Source organism: Lagopus leucura, unplaced genomic scaffold (assembly GCF_019238085.1).
Source record: "Lagopus leucura isolate 7727_CA_CO unplaced genomic scaffold, USGS_WTPT01 Super-Scaffold_100002, whole genome shotgun sequence".
Classification (NCBI taxonomy): domain Eukaryota; kingdom Metazoa; phylum Chordata; class Aves; order Galliformes; family Phasianidae; genus Lagopus; species Lagopus leucura.
Window position 1 is genome coordinate 6,090,936 of NW_024962263.1, and position 23,186 is coordinate 6,114,121.

The following is a 23,186-nucleotide window of genomic DNA, read 5'->3' on the forward strand; positions in this document are numbered from 1 at the left end:
GAGTAAACGGCCTGTTTGGCTAGTTTTGAACAGTGATTAAATATAGATGTTTTCAACTAAAAGGTTCAGAAAATAAGCATTTGAGCAGATTTGTCATGGCACTCAATGTCACTTTCACTTTGGTGCTTGCTGGCAAGTGCATTTAAAGATTAACAAATAAATAACAGGATGTTGGGGCTGGGCTCTGTTGACAATTTCCAAATATCTCTTCCTTTCTTTGTTTTTAGAACAGAATTTGTTCTTGAGCCTGCTGGGGTCTGGCTTGTTCATTAGTTGACGCAGGCTCTTTTTGCCTTTTCCATCATCATCACTTAGGAAAGTTCTGCAGGCCAAATTACACCCTCCATAATCTCTGCCCAATTTGATTACGTCCAAATGGTGCTCCCGTTTTAATTCAATTTCTGTATTTCACAGGACTGCCAGAACGTTTTCTCTTGCAGGACACCTGCCATCTCTTTTCTTGTGAAGACAAGAGGTGGATATATTTCTAATAGGGAAAACAGCAGAATTGCATAATTAATTTCCTTAAAACGTCTTTTCACTACCACTAAAAGGAGTTGCTATTGCCCCCGAGTGTATTTCTAGTCAAAGTAATTTTAAAAATAATTTTGCCTCTCTGCATATTGTTAATTGTAGGTAGTGGAAATTTTTTTTTTAATCAGCAATGAATTATCCACAGAAGAGCTCAGGAGACTGAGTTATTGTAGGCCTAAAATAAATAGGGTGAGGCAAAGGATCAGAAGTGCTTGGTGGGTGTAAGAGCTGCTGGTCTGCTTCCTTTCACTCACTGTCTTAGGCTGCTTCTGTCACTTGTCTGCCCATGCAGTGAACTTCATTCAGCAAATTAAAGTGTCCGTGAAATAAAACTTTGCCTTAACCTCAACCGGTGAACAACAGTTTCGTTTTCCTTGATTCAGGGTTGTTTCTGCGTAGCTGCTGCCTTGGATTTGTTGTTTGTATCCGCAGTACAGGGAGCAGCCTTGAGTGCAGACAAGCAAACTGCTTAATTCTGTTTTCTGCAGCTGTAAAATTGGCAGCCTGAACCTGGACCCTGACATCTTTTAGTCAGGCATATACAGCCAAAAGGATGGTGATTTCTCAAATACCTGGTAGAATTGGCAGTTATGACAAAAGGTGGACCTTCTGTCAGTCCTCATTTGCATGTTTTGTGAGTGAGACATCTTTGACAATAGTATAAAGTCTGTACATTCTTGTAGCAAGGCATGCCTTGGGTTTTGGCTTATCCCAGTTGTCTGGGGAGAAATGTTTGGCAAAATATACAGAAGTTGCTGGAAAACTTAGAAGTGTCTTGGTACTTTGTATGGTGCGATGCAGTGCTTTGTACTGAAAACCAGCCATTCATCCAGTTATCTGATATGGCAGTTTAAACAAACTTGACTGCTTTTATAGTTAGATGACAAATTTTTTATTGGGATGTTGAAAATCAGAGGGATCTACTTGAGGTCATTATCCTTCAAACTCTGGCAGCCCAGGGTGGATGAAGAAGCATGCTGGTGACATGCTGGGATGAGAAATGATGATGCTGGCGGCTTTCTCCAGCTGTTGAGTTGCGTTCAGAGGTGATAAAGAGGTAGCTTGTGCTTTACATAGAAATCAAAACAAAATTAAGCAGCTGTTAAAGGTAATGTAAACGATGGAGTTCCATAGTGAGACTCGTCTGGTTGTCAAAAGGGATGGAAAACTGTGTGTGAAATTTGGACACAAAGTGGAGATGAAGGCAGAGATACAGTGGTATGCTCAGAAGAGGTGAGCAGAGTGCTTCTCTGTTTAGCAACCATAGCTGTCAGGAGGCACAGGAGCAGGGAGAAGAATACTTCATATTTCTCTATCTGATAGCCAGTGTTTATCAGTAGTGTTATTGTAGTGTTTATTAAAAGTGCAGTGGAGAAAAATGTCTGCAGATTGGAGCCCTTAACTAGTGTTGTAAAGAGGGTTTAAATTTCACTACACATGTAGTTGCTCTGTTACCACCCATGATTGGCAGAAAGAAATCGTGCACTGAATAACTGGCACTTGAAGGACAGACAACAAGGGATACAACCAGTAAGGCAGCAGAAGGAAAAAAAAAATCAGTCATTGAGACAGCATGCTCTATTTCATTAAGAAAATAGCAACACAATGGAAAATAACATGAAAGTGGAGAGGAGTTTGAGGCAGTGGTTTTAAAAGAAAAAGCAGAAATTAGTGACAGCTGGCTGCGAGTGCTCATGGGCACTGCAACCTTTCCTACAAGTTGCCAGACACAGCTGGCAGAGCACCTAATTGTGGCCTCAGACACCATCCGTGATGTGTGTTTGTGGGCTCTGACTTGTAACAAGAGGAAATGGACTTGGAGCAAACAGAACAATTCAGCAGATCGATGCTGAATTCTTTTTGGGTGCCATCAGCCCACGCTCAAAACGTGTCATTTCTGCTGTGAGAAGCTCGAAAATCTGTCTCCTTCTTAAGCAACAGAACCAGGAATTAGTCACCTTCCTCTTACTGCTCAGAACAACCTCTGAGATCGGACTGCATCCTGAGCCCAAGCCTCCGCATTTCGGTTTGGTTTTGATGGAATCTTCTTGATTTTAAGGTCTCCAGGAAAGTGTTCTGAAATACCTGCTGCCTTTCTATAACTGGTGGTGGTGGTGAGAGGTTGATCACGCAGCAGATACTTCCCAGTGTTTGGGGGTAAATGTTTTGTATAAAATAAATAGAGCTTAGCGTGTATACTGTTCAGTCGTAGCAGATCGCTCTGCATCGTAATAAATGCGCATACATTTTTCACTTATCTCTTTTTGTGTCTGACTAGCACAGATTTGTTACAGGCAGTTAATGTGCTGTTGTATCCAGAATTAGATGAATAAACATTTTCAATAATCCGCCTTTCATGTCCATTATTGCTCATTTTAAATGACTTTAATACTGTGAAGGGGGTGTCCTTCCATAGCTGCAGCGTACCAGCCCTGTACTGAGGTGGCAGGGGATGATAGTGACAAGCCAGGCCAGACCTCACAGACTGAGCTTACAAACATTGGTACGTTCAAAGGAGGAGTTTGCTCCAAGAGGCTCTTCACCCTCACCATCCTGTTTGCTTCCCTCACAAGACCATTAAGTGAGCGCAGCACTCGCAGTCGGGATGTTTTAGATCTGTCTACTAAAAGGCTAAGTCCTTCCAGATAAGCCTTGAACAGACAAGATTCATTTTTTACTTTGCTCAGAATTTCCTGTGCTTTGTTCTGCATCTGTTTGTGAAAGACTGCGTTATCTTTGAAAGCCTTCATCTTGTTTTCTTTATTCAAGCTATATGCTAAAATGGAAAAAGGGAAAAGCTGGAAGGAGCCAGCTGGAGCAATCTGCCAAGGATCCCACAGAGGACAGAGCTGGCAGGCTTTTGAAGCCTCTTCATCTGACCTCTGCTGCAATTTGGGAAGCCAGGAGATAAGCCACTTTTCCTGCAAAAGACTTGGCCTCTGCCAGCCATTCAGAGTAGCGCCTGAAGACCGTGCCAGCATTTAATCCCATTTTTCTCATCCTGTGAAAGGCAAAGGCAACTCACGGTTGGCTGTTTTTAAAGATGCTCTGTTTGCTGTGGCTGATCAGCATCACAGTGGTTTTATGTTGTGCCTGCTGTGTATGTGGAGAAATAGAAGTTTCAAAGTGATGGCATGGGAAGAGTGCAATTTCTGACTTCCTTTAGAACATAGGATTTTTTTTTTCTTTTTAGAGAAGGAATCATACCACAACGTTATCGAGAGAGTGAGAGCAATGCTAGAAGCATGCTGTCTCCTTTAGGACACTGGGAAAAAGCATCCTGGTTGTTCTGAAGTATTTCAGCTGCAGGTGTGCAGGATGGAGAGAGGTGAAGAGGAATTTCATCCCTGTCTGTGTTTCCCTGACTCCTGCTCCCTTGCTGTGATCTGGGATCTTGTTTCAGAGCCTTATACAAGCTCTTGCTCTGTGGCTCCATATGGCAGAAGGAAACAGTAGTGTTGTGTAGGGTCTCAAAACTGGTGCATATGGGGGTGGACTGGGGGTGAGAAGCATATTCCTGTTGTGAACTGTGCATGGAAGGCTTAATTTCCCATCCCTCCTGCCCATTCTTGTGGAGTGTCCATCCAGGAACGTGCTGTTTTTCTTCTAAGAAGTGTCCCAATGCTTCTTTTTCATGTACTGATCTATTGATAAGCAAAGATTTTAGTTTTGCCAGCATAATTAAAACGTTGTGCTTCCTATCTAGTTGTTGTCCCCCTACATCTCAGAAGGTCAGCAAAGATTACCGTCAGGTGGAAGCTATGAATAAAGAACAGAACTTAATTGAATGTGGCTTGAACACCAGATTTTCTAGAAAGGTAGCTGTCGCTACTCTTCTCCTCATCCCCCAAATCAATTGAAGAGGGCCCTTTGTGCAGCTGGGCCTGTGGTCCCTGTGGTTAGGGACTGCTTGTCAAGCTTTATGTGAATGGAAACCTGTCCCTGATGCTTCTCATTGTCCTGCTGAGATGAACTTCAAATGCCAGTTTACATTTACCCAGAAATGACCTCCTCTAATCGAAAAGGACAATGCTGTCTTAAGTAAGCAGATAAACAGAGCCCATTTGCAACTGTAGATTTAAATGCACTCTTTCATAGATGATCTTTGCATAGTATAGCAGTGTCCTTAAATATTTAGAACCTGACAAGCAAGAGAGCAGAACTGAAGAGTAAAAGTTCCTGGCTGAAGAAGGGTTTCTGAGCCATGAGCTGATGTTGATCTCTCTCAGGCTGGAAGAAGACTGTTTGGTACAAAATTCCCTTTATGGTAGCATGGAAGGCAGTGCAATAAAACTGGCATGCAAAATCTTGAAGGTTGATTAGCAACCAGACCACAGCACAGGGTTATATACAAGTACCCTTCTCATTAAGTAGAATAAATGGGCCATTAGTTAAGGCACTGCTTAGTGTAGAAAACTCCCTTGATTTCAGTTTCAAATCGAGGTGCCTGCCATTAATGGCCTGGAAAGCGGACTTTTTTCAGCTAGTTAAATGCTGGGGAAACAAGAGTTCAAGGTGCTTGCTGTGAACTTGAATTTTGGGGACTATGGGGAAGGTGGTTTTGTTGTCCTTAATTTTTCCTGGCATAGCGGGTGTTGAGATGGAGCTGGATTACCATCTGGTTGGATCGAAATTAAAAGTGCTAACTGAATTCCTATTTAAAGTTTCTCACGTCGTCTTGGGCTCAGTGGTGATAGTCTCGTGAAGACTTCCTGCTAAATTTGCAGGAAAGGAACAGACTGCTGAGAAGGACAGACTGCTCTTCAGTTTGTGCTCTTCTACTTTCCACTGACATTCCGCCACTGTAGACTAAGGACTCAAATGTTACTAATTGTTTTAGGAAAAGAGCTCTCAGCTCTTGTCTAGTGGCTGTTGTTTTCCCTGCTGATGCTACCTTTACCTGATGCTCAGGCAGCAGGAGCCAGAGAGCAAACTGAAGGAGAGTGTGTTGTCCACTGCACTGGTTCCCTTTGCGTAGGTTGAAAGAAGAGGAAAAGTACTGCTTTCATATCCTCTTCTCACTGAAGCTCTCATTGTGTTAAGAAGGCCCTCGCTATGCTTTTGCTTGTTTGTTTTCTGTAAAAATGGGTGCTGTTGTGCAGCTAGAAGAAAGAAGCTCAGGAGAGGCCAGTGCTCCCCAGCACCAGGATGAGGCTGTGAGTGCCCAGTTCAGATAAAGCTTTTGAGGAATTTGGTAATTCTGAATCAATTGAAGAGGAGAGATGTTTTCTGCCAGGGCACAAGGTTGTTCTGGACAGCAGAAGAATATTTTGGAAGGTGACCGCTACCAGACACAGGGGGAAGTGTCCGCTAACCCAGGTATGGGCATTCCAAATAAGAATAAGAGCATGACTTCAGAGGAATTACTCTGATGCATGTAAGAAATCTATGCCAATAATACAAAATGCCCCCCTTCTCTCCCAGACAACCTTATAACAGAATGTAGGTACCTTTTTGAGGAAGAAACTGGTTATGGCCCTTCTGATTGAGACTTTAAACAGTAAGGAGGCTTCATTGCAGAAGCTCACACATCCAGTGAAGGACTTAAATGAGTATACTGGCTTAGTTTTTAGACAGAAGCTCTAGTGAAAAGCAAACTGAATGCTGCTGGAACCTTGTTGATTGAAGAACTTCCTGTGATGCAAATTTTTTCCCCTCAAAGCTCACTCAAGCACTATGCCCCTTAAGACTCTACAAACTACAGGTTTACTTTATATCCTCACCAGTGATGTGCAGCAGATGTTGCTGAACACATTTTGTGCCATCTCTAGAAATAGAGCATTTCAAACTTAGGTCTCTGAAACAGCGATGCATGGCTTGCTTCTGAATTGCAGGAAAACTGCTTCCAGTCCAAATCAAAGCTGCCTCTGCTGCCAGTGTCTGTTTGGAGGGATATTGCGATTTATACTGCTTGCTCTCTGGGAAATATAGGTCAGGATTTTTAACTCGCAATTACTCCAAGGACAAATAATTTTCAGACACTTCCATGTTAATAGTAGACAATTAGAAGTACTCCCCTCTCTACTTATCTCCGCTGCTTGTCCTCTCTCTGTGTCCTTTCTCCTATCTTTTCATGCTTTTAAAACATATTCTCTCCTTTCTCTTCATGCTTTTCCTCTTTTGCTATTTGTTTTTCATTCTTTGCTCTCTGTTTTCTGTGCTTTTTCCTTTCAGAGTGGGATCTCTTCCTGCATTTCACTGTATTGTGAGCACAACTCCAGCCTGCTCTCGGCAGGCTCAGTGTTACAGCCTTGCAAATCATCGATTTCTTTCTTTCCATCCTCCTCCCCCACTCCCAAATCCTGGCCCATCCAGCCTAATGTGAGAGCAGATTGGCCTCAGTATTTGGAGAAAAGATCTATAATAAGCACTGGGGACATGCTGGTAAAAAGCATTAGAATAGTATAGCAGGTCACTTGCAGTACTGACTGTACATTAATTCTCTAACTTATAATTAGCTATATTAAATTCCAATTTTCTGAAAGGAGCCATTATCAAATAACACTGTTTGAAATCTCAAAGAAACATAAGGAATGAAAGCTTAGTCCTCTTACGCTTTCATCTTTCAGAAGCAATCCCTATCTTAACATCTTGACCTACATTTTCTTTTTACCCTCTCCAAGGGACATTGTGTGGATATAATGTCTCAGAAGGGAGGTAAGGTTTTTATGCATGCATATGTGTTGACATACAAAGTTTGGAGAAAACAGTGAGGCCTTCATGTCCCCAGTGACTTTTATTTTTTCCCCCCAGCTTAAAAGTGTTTTCCATAATATCTCTAAGGCAGGTTTTAAGTTTAAAAAAAAAAAAAAGTGAGGCATTGGCTTTGTTCCTTTGCAAGTGGTCGCCTTCTATCTGTTGAACTCCTGTGAAAACTGTTCCTGATTTTACATACCAGAAAAGGGAGGAAAAAAAAAAAAGTCACTGCCTTTCTTTCTCATATCCCTCTCACCATTTAGGATCCAGCCATACATTTTCTTCCCATGAGATGCAGGCACACACCCGCTGCCTGCTGGATGCCATCCTTTCTGCCCTGCTCACTGCACAAGGGAAGGACAGGGCTGTACAACACGCCATCTTCTCCCACTTCAGGACAGACTTGGTGCTGCAGCAGGCCCCGCTCTGGGCTGGACATACAGTTCATCTCCCATTTGTTCAACGTGTAAGCTTTTGGTTTCAGGCAATTTGAACACTCTAGCATTGAAGTGCTAAGCATGTACTAAACATGAATGCCTTTCAAGATCCTTGTAGCTTGCATGCCTTGAAATGCAGGACAGGAGATACTCTGACTCCAGGCCGAATTTTGTTGCCTGGGCTGTTTCAGTTTAATATAGCTCTCAGCATTTTATAGGATGAATTTATGGAGGGATTGCAGTCTACAACTTTTTCCCCTTCTTTTTTTCCTCCCTCTTTTTTTTCTTTCTTTCAGTATTTTCACACCATCATGAGTTGTGTTGGTTTTCTTTGAATTCCAATAGTGTACTTTTGGTCCCAATTTTTCTTAATTATTATTATTGTATTAACACAATGGTGAACTTTGGCATACATAGAACCTCTGGGGCATTATTTTGAAAGCTCCTCAATGTTTTCATCCCACATTCCTGTGCCATTCAATAGTAAGCACCTCCCATCTCCCTACCCCCACATGTCTGTTGCTGTGCTTGAAACAAGAAACAGACTAATGGGTTTTGGTTATGTGGATGAATGGAAGGGAGAATATGTGCAGTGAATGCTTGCATACTTCACAGTTTCCCAGTGTTTTGGGGAAAAAAAAGTATTCTTTAAAAATTACAAGATATAATATTTTATCTCCTTTGTTTACTCAAAAAGTTAAAGTTCTTAAACATGCATCACTTTATATTCTTGACTGTATGAGTGTCTGCTGATGGCTGTTCCAAGGTTTCTATTAAGTCAGGAGACAGCGAGTGGTGTTTTACTTGTCTTACTCTGACTCCCAGTGCCCCTATAACTTGAACAAATAAGCTTGTTAGGAGCAGCAGAATGGTTTGGAATCTCTTTGAGGACCTCTGGGAGGTGCTGGGCCTGAAGTCTCTCTAACCAGCTCAGAAGCCCACTGCAGTGTGGGGATCTCGGACGTCAGCCCTTGTGCCAGCTTTCATCTCATCCCCCATGGCTTGTCTGCAGGCATCGCAGAACAAAGGTGAAAGGGAGGTTAAGCTGCTGGTCTCAGGAGATAGAGATGGAAACTGCCTGGCATATTGCTTTGCCCCCTCCTGCAGCATGCAGCCGTCCTGAGAGATCCCTGCTTCCTCCTGTCTGCCCTCCTCCCAGCCATGGAGCAGTTTCTCAGTGTGCTTCCTTCATGGCCATTCCTGACAGCTGCTGTGTATCGCAAGGGCTGCTGCCAGCGTGTCACGTAGGAGGTGCCAAAATCCTTACCTTGAGCAAAGCCTTAGGTCTGAAACAGAGGTGAAATGCATTTGGCTGAACAATTTGTTCCATCACGTTGGGCTTTCATCTTGTGATTTGGGTTTGCAGCAATTAATTGAAATGTTTTACCATCACTGACACTAGCCTCCTCTGCTCAGGCAATAACTCTGCAAAGGGACTGCAGGGGCTGAGCCTAACTGGCAGTGCAGCACTGCATCTCGAGCATGGCCTGTGCTGCTCCCATCCTTAAATTAAATTCTTAAAGTCTGTTTATGACCATGTTGCTGTTTCATATGCTAAAATCATTCCAAATATATGTTTATTTTATTTTCTAAGTTATTGATTTAACTGTCTAGAAATAGAACCAATGATGGAGAGGAGGGAGTCCCAGAAGCTCAAGGGGCAAATGCAGAGGAGATCTTGCAGAAGTTTGAGTTCTCGCATTGCTTCAAGCTGCAATTGGTGAAGGAAAGGGGTTCAGCATGGCTCTGGGTGTAGAGGGGAAGGTTTTGCTCCCAGGAAGAGCAGCTGCTGGCTTTGCCCTGACAAGAATTGCTTTTCCCTGAACATTATGGCTGAAACCTACCCGAAAGTTGATAGATATTTAATTGCTCTAAATGCATAGATCATCGTTCAAGTGTTTAGTAGAAGGAAGCGGCGTGCCAAAGCAAAAAAGTCCTTGTCAGCAAAAGGGTTGATAGCTTGACTGCTGGAGCCAGCTGATGGATGATCCTAGAGTTAGGGAGGGCATGTTCACTGAAAAGTTACTGAAAACGTGGAGTGGATGTAATTTAAATGGTTTAATTCACATATCTGTCATATGTGACATGAGTTCTTGAGGAGCGCGTAGCATTGAGCTCAGTTATTTTTTTCCCAGGCCAGAGGGAGAACTTCTCAACACCCACTTCTGCTCGTTGTGTGGGAGCAGCATGGGGCTGCATGTTTTTTGTAGCTCCGTCACATTAGGAAAGACACTGCTTCTGCCAGTCTGGAGGGCTGCCCGTGCTCCTGGCACAAGTCACGAAAGGCAAAGCCTCACTGCCATGCATTCGGGTGTTAAGTGGGGCTGTGCAATTAGAAAGGTGCCTTTGCCTTTCACAGCTTTTGTCACACGCGGGCAGAATCAGAGACAATGACACAGAGGGTAACCTCCTCAAAAGGGCTTCCTGATGCTCCTGGTCTGTGTGCCATGTGCTAGCAGTGGCCTCCTCGCAGTGAGGAGCGCGGGGGCAACTGTGCCCCTACTCAGGACGTGGCATCGTGTCATATCTGCCTGCTGACACAGTGAGCCCTGCCTGCTCTAGTCATCCGCCTCTGCAGATCTGCAGGAACCACACTTCATTAGAGGAAAAGTGTGTACCAAATGTTAATCAGGGTGCCGTGTTGCTGTTGTATCCAGTTTCATGCAGATAGGCTGTTTTCAAATGAGGCGGTCTGTAAGGGTTTCCTAGAAATGGTAACGCGTATAGGCAGCCTGAGTGCTAAGCCTTTGGGTTTTAGCTGCACAGCTCTTCTTTTTAAAGCTCCAAGTAGTCACTGCTAGCAGTGAAACGTGTGCTTGTTTATTTGCCTTCTTGTTTTATTTGCGCATTCATACATTATATTTTCTTCCAATTAACAGACTCTTCCCTGCTTCAGCATGTTTGCCTTTACCTTCTTTCTCCCTCCTTCATTTATACTCTGTGGAGATGTATTTGCGAATTTTTTCTTTCTCGTGTAGAATAGCTGTTGTCTAGAGACATGCTGTTGGCACAGCTTTCCCTCTCGTGTTACTTACAATACCAGAAAGGCTTTTTTTTTTTTTTTAAATTATTTTTCTGTTTTTACTAATCTGCCTCATTCCTCGGTGCCAAGGTGTGGGTGCTTTTGAAGTCAGTATTTGTTGTTCTTTGTCCATCCTTTCCTAGGAGAAGCTTGACTCTGAAACAAGGTGAGCTGCATCGCCTTGTATAAAAGCATATCCCCGCAATGCTGAGGATGGGAAACGGGTCTGAACGATGGGACCAATGAGGGTGTGTTAAGGTTAAGATGGATCTGTCAAAGTAATTCAGAAGAGGAAGAAATTGCCCTCATCCAGCGCTCCACTTGGGTGATAAAGGCTTAAAACACTAACTAGATGGCTTGACTTAATTCTTATTTAACAGAGGAATACACACCCTCTGTCTTATAAGGGGTCTCTTGTGAAGAGCAGGGCAAATACGTTGTAACAGAGTCACTAATATTTCTCCCTGTGTCAAATAGAGTTAAACCAAATAACAGTGGAAGAATCAAACCATTAAAAAGCAGAATGCTTTCTTTCACAGGCACGTTGAGGGTTTCTTTTTCTGTCTCCTCTCTTGGGATATTTCCCCCCTGGTACTCCATTCAGCCATAAAATTCCCCAGAAAAAGAGAGGACAAACAAGACATGATGGTTTTGGCATAAAGAACAAAGAATAATGTATTCCTGTGTCACTGATAATTTTGTTAATACCTGAGACCTGATTCAGACTTTATCATGGTGATGATGTATGTTTTTCTATTGCTTGCCGTCCTTCCCTGAGAAGAGATAAATTGCACTTCTGGAGCTGTTTGTGCTTGTATTTTCAAATAAAATGTACATTTAATTCATTTTCCAGATTGCATATGCTACCACCAAGCACTGGTAGGAGATGTCCTGCAGGACAGATGTCCTTGGCGTAGCTGCAAATCGAAAGGCATTTGGTCTCGTCAGGGAGAAATAAAGCCATTCTGTCTGATGCCAAAACCAACATGAGGCACACACTTTTTTTTTGCTGCAGAACTTCAGCACTGCCCCTCACGGTGCACAGTGTACACCAGCTGGACACCCCTGGGCTCTGTACCCTGGAGGCTGCTCTCACCAGCCCTGCCTTGTGGTTAGGCGAGCTGCGCTGCACAGCAAGATGAAACCTGCTCCAGTGCCACCAGCGAGGCCAACAGGAGTGCTGGTCCTTGCCTCCCAACCTGGCCCTCCTCCTGGAGATGGTTTTTCCATGCCTTTTTCACCAGTGTCCCTCTGAACAGCAGAGGTCTGTGGCTAGGACCTTGCAGAGCAGCATTTTGGGCAACACACAGGATGAGGGTGCTAGCAGTGGGTGCTTAAGGTGCTATAAAATTAGCAGTGTTTCTGTTTGTCAAAACTTGTGACCTTTGCACGGCCTGGTACCTATTTATTAGAAAAGCTGCCATCCTTCCCTCATCACACCGCTCTGCTAGCAATTGGGAGAGGCTCAATAGTGATGTGTTACTGATAAAACAGATAGGGAGCAGCTGGTGGGCTGTTTGCCATCAGCTCTGTTTTCTCCATTCTTTTGACTTCATTCATTACAGCCCTAGGTTGCTCTAGACTTTGGGACGCAGCACAGCCACTTCGAGTTCCTTTGTTTTTGCAATTTTTTATTATTATTATTATTTTAATTTGGAAAAAGCAGGCAGAAATGCAAAGTAGCTATTTGTTGGCTTTAACTCTGATTTAGCTCCTTTGATCTGTAAGATGGGGATTTAGGAGAAATCTGTTCCACCAGTGTTCAGCAGTCAGTGTTACTGCTTCTATCTCATCTGCCTGTGATGAGTCCTGCCCTCCTGCTCAGCTTTTGGTCCTGCTTCCAAAACTGTCCAGCCCATGCAACCAGGGTGCCCAAACTTACCTCCTCCAACTCTCTCTTGCGGTGTAAATAAATAAAGGTGCCTGCAGTGGCCATATGTCTTGCTTGGGGGAAGCAGGTGGGCTGAATTTTTCATTGCATCCTTACAAGCTAAGAAATGTCTTTAATCATGGAGGTGTGTCCTTTCAATTTAATTTTTTTTCTATAAACTTAAAATAGTTGAAGGGTTTTCTCTGTGTATGGATATGTTGCAAATATTGGTTCTGTTTTGTTGTTATTATTTATTTCTTCCAGATGCATGTTTAATAAATAAAACTGAGGCTTGAAGTTTGTGCTATGGCCTGGGGTAGTTTTTAGGCAGAAGTAAATTAGGTTTGTTTTTGGCTGCTATTTTCTTGTTTCTACCAGTTTATTGCAAAATAAATGAAAGGGAGGGGAGGGGATCCAACAAAATGAAGAAACCAAACCAAAACTTACAAATGTTGTGTTGAAGCAAGAGAACAGTGTAATTAATGGTGCTAAGAGGTCCTTGATGTATGCTTCTATTTAGGGACCAAAGTCACTTGGCTTGCTTAATAGCGATTTTGGATGGAGATGTAATGGCAGTAAGGAGCTTCCTTCAACCTGTGTTATTTAATCAGTTCTCTTTGGTGATCTTGTCTTTTGACAGGCTGACAAAACCATCTTGTGGTGCAATGTCATTCATGCTTGGCTTCCATAGTAATGATGTATATGTACATCTAAAAGCACTGTCCCAGCCATTTTATACGAGCTGTTTGCTAACAGTTTTTGGCATAACAGAACTACTTGATGCATATGCTCTGTTACATTCCACTATCAACCTAATGCCCAGTGGCTTGTCATCTGAAAAGCCCTCGTAATGTTAATTACCATTACAGCAGCAATGCAGAGCATCGTGTGCTATAAACAATGACTGTTTTGTGCTACGGTTAATTTATTTAGAGGCAGAAAGCCACTGTAGTTCTGCATTCCCGAGTGAGATAAAAAATAGCATTTTTAATGACACATACTCCTCTTAAAAAATGGGAAGATAGGTATCTCTTACCCTAGATAATTTTTCTTAAATTACGTTAGCACCGTGAAAACCCAGTTCTTTAGTCTCTAAGACAACCGTGGCATGAAAATAGGCCTTATTTTCCAGGCGTGTTGTCTGTTTAATATGTAATGTGATACCTTGTCATGCTGTGACAACGTGACAGATGGCATTTGCACTATAAAACTAAATTATCTTTTGTGCATAGCTATACAACAGCTAAATACAGTAACTCTGTACGATGTGCTGATTAATGCGGGCTGTTGCAGATGTTTTAGAGATACCAGGATGGTTTAACTTGGCATCAGATGATTAATGGTTTTATTTAACGTGCCTACCAAGGTTTTGGTGGTGTTTCAGCTTCTATTCTGGCTTGTAAGGGCTTTTTGGAAGTGGATATTTAGAGTTACGGACAATGGGATGTGAAATTGTGTTGTATTGCAGCTGTTTGTCTGTTACTTTTGGAAAACGGGCAAGGACTGGTGGTGAGGAATCCTCACAAGTGACTGTCGGGCAGTGAGTTTGCCTGTGCTCAGATGGCACCTGCTTGTCAACCATGGTGCAGGTGGTTAATCCCTTTCTACCTAAGCAGTAGCGTTGCTGTAGAGTGTGGTCAGCTGTCCTAAAAGGGATGCTGCAAAAAGAAGGGAACCAAATTGCCATTTATATGTATTTATATTCCCACAAAGCTTTCCTGTGTAATGCCAAGGCTGTATGGCTGAAGCTGGGACAGGCGTTTTACTCCATCAGCAAAGAAAAGTTCAGCTGTGTGCTGACATAGCTGAGATTTGTTACTATTACGTACTGTTGCATGCCCTAATGCTGTCATCCTGGTGCGTCCAGAGCGCTGCTGCTTCCAGTGAATCCACTTTTTTAAGCTCCTTGTAAATTGTGTTTATTTGTTTTGCCAATTGCCCTGGAAACTGAGGCCTTTGTACCAACCAGCCTGCAGCATTCAGGGAAGAATGCAGGAAGCAAGTGCATGGCTAGGCACTCGTGGGGTGAGCTGTGGGTTTCACATGGAGCTGAGTTCTGCTGCTCGGCTTCCCTGCCTCCAGCCATCTGGGTGGGCTGGCTGGCATGAGGCCTCATCCCGGACAGAAAGCTGTGAATAAGATCGTGTCGAAATCTCCCTTATTTAGGTCAGTTTTGATGTCTCTGGCTTTCATTTGTGCGTTGTTGACTGCAGATTTTCTCTCGAGGTGGTTCTGTGGGCTGCCTGTGCCCGTGAGACTTTTTTGTTTCTCGAGCTGTTTGAGCATGGGGAACCAAAATAGGTGCTGCTTTCTCGTTGCCTGAGGTCATGGAAACGTTCTGATTTGGGTGCCTCATATTAGAGTAAGTGATGCAGAAATCATGTTTTGGAAACATTGTGAAAGCCCTTCCAGCCAACCACGTTGTCCAGCTAACCGCATGATACTGAGATTTGTTCAGATGCTCCTCCTCTTTGGTTTCCTGACTATAAAGTAGCTTTAATAACGACGAACGTACCGATAACTGTACTTTCACCTACACTTAAATCTGCCTAACCAATCTCAAACCCTCCCTTGTACTTTCTACATCTTGCCTTGTGTTGCTGCTTTCTGCTTTTCTCTTCCTTCTCTCTGTGCTTTCTACAGCTCTGCTGTGCATCATGTATATATTCAGAGAGCCTAGTGCTCTTCAGGCCAGCTCTGTGTGTTTCTGAGGCATCCAGAAATGTGTTAGGTCCAGCTCAAGAAGGGAGTGGTAGATTGCTGCTAGAATTGTGTGTGTATCAATAAAAATGGCACAGTTAGCAAATCTGAATCAGTACAAGTGAAGTTCTGCCACACAGGAATAGTAAGTCTGCTTGCTAGACTGTTGTGAAAAGCAATCTGCTGAAGTCCATGCGAGCCCCCGGATGTAAGCTCATTTAAGCTGATTTAACTGTTTTTACAAATGCCATTTTTTGGTGAAGGGGCCATCACTGGAGAAGGCTCAATAAAGACCTCTGCTCAAATGGAGTGATGGTGGGACAACCGAGGAGGGAAACCAAACCAACAAACGTGCCTGTAGCCACAGATGGGATCAAAACCCCTCAGAATGTGGAAGGCAGATAGAAGGAAGGCGGCAGCAGTGCAGTCTCTTAACAGGACGGGAAGAGCTCTTCTGCTTCCTCTGACTGTAGCAGAGTGGGTGTAATATTTGCATCTGTTGTTTTCCCAGTGCAGTTAGAAACTGATTTCTTTGGCGTGTGTTTTTAAATAGCGTGCAGTTTACTATCACGGGTTATGCAGAAGTTTACAGAAGAATTCAGCCAAACTGTGAAGGCGGAGATTTATGTGCCTAAGAAGCATTTTTAAAAGATGTTGATGTGGTTCTCTTTTAAGCCAGCCTCTTTAATTACTAGAAATTAGTAGTTGGCCTTTCATTTAAAATATCTAATCCTGTTCTGTTAAAGCCAGAATAGTCAATTTAAGGGACCATTTGATATGTGAATTTCTGCATTTGACTTAATTAAATAGCTCGTTATTAGTGGCTCAGTGAAAGCAATGTTTGTTCTGTTACTTTGAGCCATAAAGAGTTTCAATTCTTTTTAAACTTTGGCAGCTAATGTGTACTATATAACTATATGTATGAATTATTATTTCATATAAGTCATTTTCATGGGTGAAATTCTACACTGACTTACAATCCGTGTTGCTATACTTCCAAATTTAAATTAAATATGTAGTTTTGGAAAAAAATATGAACGAGTCACTTCATTTTGAAAACAAACACTCTCCTCTCTGTGCTACAGAATAAAATCTATCTTTCTCAGCTCTGCTTTATTGTGCCTGTTATCCAAGCCTGGCGTTTGGCCACAGGCCCAGTGGCTGGGGGAAGAAGTGGCAAGAGCAGAGCTCAGTGGGAAGGGGCTGAGGCAGCCACAGGGTGCACCAAGGGCTCACCTGCACCCTGGTTTAGAGATTGGAAAGTGCAGAAAAGTGGCTGAGGAAGTTTTTATTTGTCTCTCTGATGGCTTGCTGGTTCCTTGGCTTGCTGAGTGCTCTGAAGTATCTGGATTAAAAAGTGGTTCAGCTCTTCAGGCTACGCAAAAGAGCATTTTCTTGCTTGGTTGCTTTTCCCTCTTTACTCCGTACAGTATGCAGTACTCTGCTTTTAAGAAATGTGAATGCCTGCTGCTTCCTAGTGCTTGGTTAACTACGGAGAGCCACAGCCGTGTGGACAGACACGAGCTGCGCTCTGTTCCTGCTGTGTGCTCAGCCCACTGTGCCAGTGCCAGCACACTAAGAGCCACGGGGTGTCTGAGTGTCACCTGGCACATCCGTGGGGCCCTCACCTCATCCTGAGACACACCTGGGCTTCAGGCCCTTGATAGCTCCAGATCGATGCATGACAGACAAGAGGGCTCATTGCACATAGAGATATCAGGAATTGTGTTTGAAGGGAAAGGTATCTGGGGGCAAACAGAATACAGTTGATCTAAAAATGATTGAGTGACAGTAAACTTTATAACAGCTTAATTCAGCGTGTGCTTTCTCTCCAGTGCTTGGAAGGAGACAGCTCCCAAGGACTGCGGATGTCTGTGCCTTTCATCACTGCTGAGTGAATTTTGCAATTATGCTGACCCTGAAAAGCTATAGAATGTGACACCCATTCCCATTATTTATCTGTATCTCTCATTTGTAGTTTTATGCCTCCCTTCTGGGACGCTTGTTTTAATTGGTTTCGCTTGACGATAGCTAACTTTGGTTATCTGCAATATTATGGCATTTTGGGATGGTGCTGGTTATGATGAATAATAGTAGGCAAACCGATATTTCTCCTTATGGGACACAAATCATGCTTGTCTTCCAAGTGCACTGATAGTTTGGCAGGGAGAAAGAATGAAAAAGAGTTGCCTTCCAAGTGCGTGCAAGTTGACAGCCCAAAAGGTGATTTTCTTGACTCATATACTTAAGTTTGCTGGGTTTTACATATGGCAAGTCTCCAGAACAAATATTGCTTTTGGAAAACCTATTCAAATTCTGTCATAAGAGTTAAATTACTGAGTATCAGACCTCAAATGATATGCTTGATTTAAACTTCTCTTGAGTTTTAAAACAGTAAATTATATTAGCAGTAGTTTCATGGAAAAAGGCAAAGCAGAAGTTTATTCTTGTTTAGGAATAGACTTAGGAGTCGCTGCTTCCAATGAGGATGCAGTCAGCTGAACGTAAAATCTATTTAATGTTTTTTAAAAGGTCTGCATTGGTTTCTCTGGAATACAGTGAAGGAATGCTGTCACCCGTGTCGTATCACTGGGTGGCACTGTATAGGATCAAACTCTGAAACCTGCTAGGTCACAATTTGGGATCTCTTTGAAGGGAAGGAAATGCCAAAAGCAGTTTCACAAAAGAGGAATTAAAATGTAGTCATTGAGCTTTGCTGTGTCAGTCTGAGGCTGATTAGAAGAGCCATTTTAATGCTGAAATCAGTTCCTCGCTCCGTCTCAACTTCTATTTTGTGGTCTTCATACTGAGCATTAGATTAGACTGGAATCAGAAGGGCTGAGCACTTGGGATCCTGGTTGCAGGTCATACATCACACCGAGTCACAGTATCCAAGCAGCACCAAGCAAAGGGCTCGAGGCGGGGGGCAGAGCATCAGGCTGGGCTGTGTGTGATGCTTCCAGCATGCCCCAGCATGGCCTTTGCTGTTGGGCTACTTCTGCCAACGAGTTCCCTTAAGCTGAGCTTGCCTGGATACTAGGTTATGTGATTAATGCTTTGAGAGTGCTAAGAGATGTTTCCCTGAAAACAGAAGGTCTGAAGTGGCATAGTGCTGATGCAATGCTTTTGATGCTGTTTGAACTGCTGTTATTAGTAAGCATTTTTGGTTTTGTTTTCTTACCAGCCCTGCTGCCCAGCTTATCTTGGAACCAGTCAGCCTGTTTTCTTTCAAAGGTGCGATTATAGAAAGTGGGCTCAAATGACCCAGAGAGGGCGGTCCTACCAGCATTTCTTGAGCAACTAAAACTGGGAAACAAAGCTCTGTTGTATCGTTTGCACAAGGATTTTGATGGAGAATTGAGAAAGCATTTCCAGAATGGAGTTGCAGCTGCTCTGGTACCAAGCACTTAAAACACTGAATAAATACTGAGCTGATAACATTGTTAGTAATATTCCTCTCTCCTGTTCCAATAACATTGTTAGTAATATTCCTCTCTCCTGTTCCAAAGTCTACTGAGAAGTATACGTGTATTTAATATACTGCTCTGCACTGTGTTCTGCACAGTGCACTGGGTGCAGGTTTGCACAGTTTAAGAAGGATGTAAAGGCATTAGAGAGCATTTAAAGAAGGGCCGTGAGGATGGGAAAGGGTCTGGAGGGCAAGGTGTATGAGGAGCAGTTGAGGTGCCTTTTGTGGTTCAGCCCAGAGCAGAGGAGCTGAGGGAGGCCTCATGGCGGCTGCAGCTCCTCACGAGGGGAGGAGAGGGTCAGCACTGAGCTCTGCTCTCTGTTACAGTGACAGGACTGAGGGAAGGCATGGGGCTGTGTCAGCAAGGTTTGGCTGAGGCACAGGGGGAGGTTCTTCATGGGCAGGGTAATTGGGTACTGGGACAGGCTGCTCAGGGTAGTGGTCGTGGCCCCAAGCTGCCAGCATGCTCAAACATAGGGTTTGATATTGGGTGGTCCTGTGAGCCTGGAGCTGGACTCAGTGGGCCTTCAGTCTGAGTGGCGTCCGCTGTCTGTCTGCTTGTAATAGTTGTTGAACGTAATGCTCACAAAGGGGCCCATCATTCTTCCATCTACATGACTTTGCTTGCTATTCTGTTCTTCTAGCAGAGAAAAGGCACAACATGGAAGGTAACAGTGGCATATGTCCCCTGTGTTGCACACCTCAGCTTCTGATCTGGAGTTTCCATGTTTGAGTGATTCATTGTTGAAAGATTCTATGTTGAGAAATGGATGTTTACTGTTAACTACTTTGGGATTAAGGATTCTTTAAAGGATCATAAATTCTAATAGTTGGAAGCAACAGAGTGAAGTTCAAGAAGATGACAGATTAACCAAATGGCAACTTAATTTTATACTGATCTACAGATAAATGAAAAAGATACTGTACTGTGCCAGTAAACAGGCATTCTGTTACACAGGGAGGAGATTAACTCTAAACTGTGCCCCTTTTAGCATAAGGGATGTGACAAGATTATAAATGTGATTGCAGACACCTGTAGTAGAGTTGTTTGGAACTGGTGGCTCGCAGTTAACCAAATCAGAAGCATGCAATCAGCCAGTTTCTTATTGAAGTACCTCTGTGCAAAATCAATGTTATCAGCATATCTCTTTGCAAGACAATTGCTTTGGGAGTTGACTCTCTACCTGTAGTGTAACGTGTGAATTGTAATAAAATCCATTTGGCGCTGGAGATGCAGGTTTTGAATATTGTGTACTACTTTGTCGTGTTTGCAGGACTTCTCACTAATGGCCAATCTAAAGGATTAGGACCGGGATCAGAGCAGCTGGAGAATGAAAAGGACGATGCGTCGCAGGTGTCCTCGACGAGCAACGATATTAGTTCTTCAGATTTTGAAGAAGGGCCCTCGAGGAAAAGGTCAGTAGTACATCACAATTAAAGATGCTTTGTCCCTTTTGTGCTACAAGGTTGTGATTATGTTATCAGTAAGGAATGATTGCAAATACTGCCCTGCTATTAAAAGAGTTTCCAGTGTGGACTCCTTCTAGTAACAGTAGGAGTTCATGCTTCATCCATCATTATAGATAGTACTTGTTGTTTGGGTTTGTTTTGTTTTGCCTTGTTTTTTGTTTAACTTGGAAAAGCAATAGATGATTGCTGAATTATATGGCTTGGTACTCTCTCTCTGCCTCCCCCTTCCACCTGTGTTGCATTTCAGGGACATATCCATAACTATATGCGTGTAAATTCAAGGAAAACATCATTGAAGTAGTGTTACCCTTGTTATTTTTAATTTTCTGTGAATTAAACCATGTTAAGTTTAAAAAAAAAAAAAAAGGCTTCTGAAAAGAGAAACTAGAGTTATGCAGTGTTGTGGCTATTTGATTGCAAAGGACTGCTTTGACATAATGCTGTGGTAAACTGCTTCTTCTTTCCTAGAAGTCGGTTATGAAGCCCTTGTTGAAGTCTTATAAGTTCTTACTCTGAATGTGCAAAATGTAGGTTAAAATTGTAGGAATCAAGCCAATCTCTTACAGAAAATATGCTGAAAATGCGAGCAGAGGCTGGGAGTTGTCCTCTCTATGAAGTGAGAACCAAAACAGGCTGCCTGAAAAATGCTGTTTAAAAGATAAAATTGGAAAATGCTTTCTCAAACTCTTTCCCTTTGCACTCTTGTCACCTCAGTCCCAGGCCAAAACGAACTGTAACATAAGTTCTCTTTCAAACAAAAGAAGTGTTCTGTGTGACCTTATGATTTCTCTGGGAAGATGAATGCTCTCCTGAATGCCCCCATGTCCCCATGCCTCCCACCCCTTTCCCTGCAACTTCTCTGTTCTCCACAGCTACAAACCCCAAATCTAGCTCTGAATACGCCTACAACTCTTCTGGTGAATCCAAATAAAATCTCTGCTATTTTCCTACCAGTAGAAATTCTGTAAGACTTACTGCATCCTACTGCAGGTCAGGGGAAGAATATTTGTGTGGTTTCTTTTAGCTTTATGAGTTAAAACAGAAGCTTGAGAACAATTTCTTCTTAGAAATGTAGGTAGAATAGCCCTGGGAGACAGTGACCATAATTTGATGCTGTTTCCACTGATGCTAGCATGTTATCTTCAGGAAGTTTTGCCGTCCTCTTTGCTTGCTCTGTCCCCTCAGTTCAGTGCCCTCATTTCTCAGCCATGCTGACAACCACTTGCAGGGTCATGCATTCTACAGGTTGAAGGAGCTGCTTAGGGTTAGAATTAATACTGGGAGGAAGATGGATTTAGGCTTTTTTTCCAGGATTCTTTGTTTTTAACCTTGTGTGAGTTTACATCTCTTGCTCACAGCATGGCTGCAGGAGCAGCTGCCAGTGCAACCGAGAGGCACCTCCTGCTCCCTTCTGGGGATGGGATGTGGGTGAGGAAGAGCAGGATGGGGCTGTCCCTTGCTCCCTCCCTTCTTCTAAGACCATGCATAGTCCACATCCTGAGAAACTGCATTTGAGCATTGTGGCAGAAATTTTTCTGAAGGACTATCTGCTAGTTTTGGCTGTGGGATTCAGATACTCGAGCAGCAGTTCAATGGTTTAGGCCCACAATTATTTCATTCACTGTTTCATTTACTCAGTCCTTCACACCTTTAGTGAAAAATCGTCAGGTACTTTCCAAGCTAGAAACAAAACAAAACAAAAAAAAACAGAAGCCAAGATGGAAAATATCTTTGTCTTCTGTGGAAGACGAGATACCATTTCAGTTCTTCATACCTCATAGTTCATTGAAATAGCATTAGTTTTGCTATTGCAATTACTGTGAAGGGAAGTGCTCCTGTTTTGTTTCCATTTACATCTAACTTTTGTCTCTCTTCCTCCTGAGCTTCCTCTTTGCAGGCATACATTTTCTGGGCTCCTTCTCATAGGCATGCTAAGTGTTCTGGCATCATCCTCCTTCTCACTTTTTCTTTTGCTGTGCATGTAGTGTTTCCTTGGTCGTGGTCATCTTAGGATCCCACAAAGAGTTGTGTCAGAAATACTGGGCAGATGAAAGATAACCAAGAGAATGAGGAGAGGGGACAGGATTTGAAATGGCTGCTGTTCTAAACTTGTCTGACAGAGAGGATGTCTATGACTGATCAAGCTTTGAGAGATTGTGTTCTTGTCTTTCTTTTGTGCTTCCTCAAAATCAAACTTTTAATTTTCTGTTCATCTATGAGTACAACTAACAGTGCTTTAGTGCTGAAACACACCTTGAAGCTCTGGCTGTCATGTGTACTTCATGCAGTTTTTCCCCCCTCCCCAGAACTGGAGTTGCACGGTTGTTTGTCTTCTAACTGCTCTTGTAAGGGTTTGTTTAGAAGTTTTAGGCTGGGATTTGAGCTTGCAGCTCTTCAGTATAATGACAAGCTGGTACTGTGTAGACCTCTTCAAAAAATCCTGCCTGGCAATCTTCAGGCTTCCAGGTTGGGCAGTTCAGTGACTAATCTGGCAGGATTTTTTGATGTCTTTCCAGTGGGTTACTGGTGAGAAGATTAGTTGTTAATAGGCAGGTGGTGACAGGAGGTAAATCCCTACCTGCCTGTCTGGTGAAGGGATACCTCCTGACTTTCCCACATAATCACATAAGGTAACATTAGAGCCCCCAGCCAAGCACAGCTCTGGGTTGGTCACATCTGTGCTTTGGTCAGTTTCAGCTCAGAATCGGTTGAACAGCCCAATACATCATGAAGAGAGCATCACAATGGGAGGAAGGGATTCTGGTGAAAGTATGGTGATACAATGCTTCAGATTTTATTCAGAAACTTGCATAGAGAATCTGTCTGATGGACCAGGCTTTTGAATACCACACTGAGGCTTTAAATGCCTCAAACAAGACTTTATGGGGACTTTGCCAGTAATTAACACCTTTGTCTGGGAACTGGAGGCAGCTTTCTGTACAGCTGACTTTGCAGTCAATGGGGAAAGTCCCATTTCCATTTTTTTTC

The 23,186-nt window shown here is 43.1% G+C and overlaps 1 protein-coding gene across 2 annotated transcripts in view; it reads left to right on the forward strand.

Annotated features, from left to right (window-relative positions):
- The window catches only part of JARID2 (jumonji and AT-rich interaction domain containing 2), a 203,343-nt gene that overhangs the window by 91,868 nt on the left and 88,289 nt on the right, over positions 1–23,186 (forward strand). For both annotated transcript variants that reach the window (XM_042869275.1, XM_042869276.1), the window contains exon 3: positions 20,003–20,144. In XM_042869275.1, the coding sequence (XP_042725209.1) occupies positions 20,003–20,144 (142 nt within the window). The remainder of the gene's footprint in view (positions 1–20,002; positions 20,145–23,186) is intronic.